At 39.2% G+C, this 4,357-nt stretch overlaps 1 protein-coding gene across 1 annotated transcript; it reads right to left on the bottom strand.

Annotated features, from left to right (window-relative positions):
* Positions 1-1,253: 1,253 nt before the first annotated feature.
* Positions 1,254-3,618, bottom strand: LOC106627348 (P protein). The gene has a single exon (XM_036364399.2). The coding sequence runs from the start codon at positions 3,574-3,576 to the stop codon at positions 1,381-1,383; it is 2,196 nt and encodes a 731-aa protein (XP_036220292.2). The 5' UTR covers positions 3,577-3,618; the 3' UTR covers positions 1,254-1,380.
* Positions 3,619-4,357: the final 739 nt, after the last annotated feature.

The raw sequence follows: 4,357 nt of genomic DNA, 5'->3' as shown, positions 1-4,357 counted from the left end.
TCGGTTTTGGTTTAATTTGATTGTTCTTTCTTCCATTAAAAGAAGTAATCTTCCCAACTCTATTTTCTATTCTTGTTTGTATTAACATTTGCTGGATAAAATCTAGATGTTAGGGGTATGCAATTCTGGTAATGTTAAGAGGTTTTATATAGAATAGTTAAAACGATCCGATTTGGGTCAAATATGCACAGTTTGATACGATAACTTTTCACCATTTTGAAGGTAATTTCATAATGCCGCCCTCATAGAAACGTCCTTTGCAAAACACTGGGAATGTCCATTTTTAGAAGCTTCTTTTAAGGCGAATTTTTCTCCAGGAAATTATCATTGCCATAGACAGGAATTGGTAGAAAACACTGGGAGCAAGATCCCGGAGCTTCTGGCAAGTAACTGTCGATGTATGTTGCCTGACGTTTTTTTGTTAGATCACAGTTTATCTCCTATTGGGAAAAGCTGGACGTTTCTGCGCAATTTATTTTTTCAGATCGTTCAATTGTTGACAGTACAGGTTCACATTAAGAGCTTAGCCAAGTCTACTGAATCCGGACTTAGCCACTGTTTCCACCGACTCACCGATTATAGCTCGACCGTTCCCGCTTGACTTTTAATCACCAGTAACCAACCACTTCACACATGGATTGATTTAGTTGCGATTCAGCAGCGGTTCGCGGGTGGAAATTCGGTCCATGAAGTTTTTTTCTTGACATCGTCTATCGGTTACAAGATTTTGACGTGTGTTATGTGAACGATCTGACTTTAGAGCAGGGATACTTATATTGCCGAGATATTTATCATACATCTAATCTTGGAAAATGCTATAACTAATGGGGATTTCTATTACATGAAAGAAAGTTTTTTATAGCGCTGGTATATCTACATAGTTTTGCAACATTGGAGAAGCGGAAAAAAACTTTCGTTACAATATTTTATAACATGAGATATACTTGACACGAAATGATTAGTCAGCGGGTCTGTGTCATGACACATACTTCGTTGCCGCCATAATTTTGAAGTTGAAGTAGTAGACAACTATATTTATATTACGAGCGTTAATATTGAAAGTACCGATCAACTGATCGCTTGACCTTTTGACTAGTTTTGGGACTTCTTAAAACGAATCTGTGAAAGATTTATACACCTTTTCCTCTGTCGGAGGCCACCTTTGCGAAGTAAAACAGCGTCCAGAGCTTCACATGGCGTTTTGATAGGACAGAAACTTAAAATGCCAGATACGCTATTATTGACACTGAGTCTTTATTTCAGATAAAGCTGTTGGCTGAGTAAATTTTATAATTTAACTTATGTATTTAAAATATTAATAAGCAAAACGGAATACATATTAACTGCTAACCTAACATTGCTTATATAAAAAAAATCAAATCAGTTCATAGGTGGATCATGCCATTCATACACGATGTGACACACATAAAGATATATGGATGTGATGATCACATTACCGATCATAATGGGAAAGCCCACCATGAAAAACCGTTTAAAAGTGAACGTATAACCATGTTGTTCGGCAACACCAGCAGTCACTACGTTGGCGGAGCCACCAATTAAAGTGCCATTGCCGCCGAAGCATGCGCCCAGTGCAAGCGCCCAAACCAATGGGTGTAGCGGCAGATGGAGTTCCTTGTTTTGTGACAACGATATCACAATGCGAATCATCATTGTCGTCACCGGTATATTGTCCAGGAAAGCTGAAGCAATCGCTGACACCCACAGCATCAACTGCAATGCGACCAATAAGCGTTGCTCCTCATCCACCGAACGTACTAAATTCTCCACGATATGACCCAGCACAGCGATGATACCGATCTCAGTAAGCGCCTCCATGAGCACAAATAAGGAGCCGAAAAATATGAGCGTTGACCATTCGACGCGGCCCAAAACTGCCTCCATATCGCGCACGTCCGCCAGAATCAGCAGCATTATCGCACCCATAAGGGCACACTCACCGAGTGATAACTGATGTAGACCGTGCACAGAGTGCAAGAAAAATAGGGTCATAACAAAAGCAAATGCAATGACCGACTTCACGAGCAAAATCTTATTGCGTATGCCATAGAAGGTACTCAGTTGCGTAAGCGTCTCTTTGTAATTGGGTGTAGTGGTTCGACGCTTACCCAGCTTTTTTATATGACGTTTAACGCGTTCCGCCTTATGCATAAGCACATTGCGCAGCTGTCTCGTATCCTTAGAGTAAGGCTGTATGGCGGCGGCGGCACGCTCCCACGCATGAACACCCATACGCATTTCACTCTGAGCATCCGCTATATACGGCACGACACCCAATTTGCGGTATGTCAAGCGTATTTGTATATATGTTTGCAGCAGCGTAAGCAGCACGCAGGGCAGTGTGTGCAACATGAAGTTACTGAAGTTCACATTATGCGAAGAAATGAATGAATTCGTCGTGATGATGATATTTGGCGGATCGCCGACAGGCGTTGAGGCCGCACCGATATTTGCATAGATGACCAGGAACATCAGCACCAAAACCGGATCGGCTTGCATTACCTCGCACAGCTTCACAATGATCGGTGTTATGAGCAGCATCATCGTGACGCTATCCACGAAGGCCGATAGCGTGGCGGTAAAAAAGCATAAAATGTTTACCATCGGCCAAATGTGACCCCTGGATATACGATATGCTTGCACGGCGAAATAATCGAAAATGCCCGATTCAGCAAGTACGCCAACAAGTATCATCATGCCGAAGAGTAGTAATAAAGTTTCCGTGTCCATCCATTTGATGATTTTACCGATATCGGGCCAAGAACGCATAAAACCAAGTACCGCAATAGCCAAAGTGGCCGCTATTACCGCGACAAAGGTGCGATTCACCAACTCCCAAACTATCGATATATACAGAAAGGCCAATACTAGGGCACCGAGTATAATGCAAGTGTGCGCATCCAAGGAACGTTCATAAAAATACTTTATCGTCACTTCCGTATCGACATTTGTCTCTAGGTGTAAACGCAGATGCACATTATTTGCTTCCTCCGTTGAGAAATTCGTCAGACCAAAATGTCCGTACACTTTCACTGGCGCGACATTGGTCAAATGCTCACTAGTGGCGAGCAAAAAATATTGTATATTCGATACAACTATGATATTGGTTACACTTTCGCCGTCCGCAGCATAAATTGCTTTCTCCAAGAAAGCAGTCATATGATTATTAATACCCGGATGGTTCTTCGATGCATGAACGCTCACAAGAAATGGTCCGTACGCTCTTAAGCCTAGCGTTTCGCGTGTGACACGTTTGAGATCGATAACTATGGCATTTGATTGATTTGGAAAAATTGTTGTAAGATGACCATCCATCTTCTCAATGGGCATCGTCGGCAGTAGCACTGCTATTACAAGCCAAATGCTACACAGAAATGTAATTTTTATATAATAAAAAACCGTTTCTAATCTACTTCTGGGTGCCGTTGACACTTCGTCTTCTTCGGGTACAATTATACGTATCTTTTTCTTTCTCTCTGGCTGTGGCTCCTCTTCATCGTCCAAATTAATATCATCAATATCACTTTTTTCCTCTTCCTCACCTTTGTTGGCCATGCCTTCGATTTGTTCTCACTGAAATCTTACACTCTTGTTGGTTCTTTTTATATAATTTAATTTATTTGATAATATCTTTTATTGCTTTTTGAATTTATGAAATATCAATTAAATGAAAATTTTGACGTTTTTCGTACCTTTCAATGTTTGTAGACATTTTGTGCTTAGTGTTGTGGGTGCAAAAAATTGTGTAATTAACAGTATGCGTACAAAAGAAAGATTTCCTTTCTTTTCTTTAGAAAATATTTTCTGTAGAAATTATATTAATTTTAAAACGAAGATTATATAGTTTGAAAACATTTCTACATACCATAATTCATTAGCAAATATTATTGTTTTTATATTCTAAACCGGATGAACTAAGTTTGTCACAAAGTTTTTAATACCCAGAAGGAAACGTCGGATACCCTATAAATTATATACGAGTACACTATTGAATATTTCTGCCATTCAAACTGATTGATCAAAAATGCTATTGTGAAGCTATTATAGCTTCGGTGCAGCCGAAATCCACTTTTTTATTCACGTTTTTTTAAGAATTATACAGTAAGTTACGACTAATAATAGATATTATATCATCATAATTCTAATCTAGGAGATCAGATGAACTCCTATTATAAAACTCATTCGTACAATTGATATGTAAAATACGGGGGTTTCTTGCCATCACATTTCAAAGAAAAAATATTATTTCCTGTAGAATTGATTATGGGTATATATTTTGAATTATGTTTGTGTGCAAATATGGCTTCATCTGCAATATCAAGTAATTATTGTGTCG

This window comes from Bactrocera oleae, chromosome 6 (assembly GCF_042242935.1).
Source record: "Bactrocera oleae isolate idBacOlea1 chromosome 6, idBacOlea1, whole genome shotgun sequence".
Classification (NCBI taxonomy): domain Eukaryota; kingdom Metazoa; phylum Arthropoda; class Insecta; order Diptera; family Tephritidae; genus Bactrocera; species Bactrocera oleae.
The sequence above is the reverse complement of the archived record's forward strand: the minus strand, read 5'-3'. Positions and strand labels throughout refer to the sequence as shown.

What these genes read in the sequence shown, in the direction of transcription:
- LOC106627348 (XM_036364399.2), bottom strand. Translation starts at nt 3,576, where the DNA reads ATGGCCAACAAAGGTGAGGAAGAGGAAAAAAGTGATATTGATGATATT.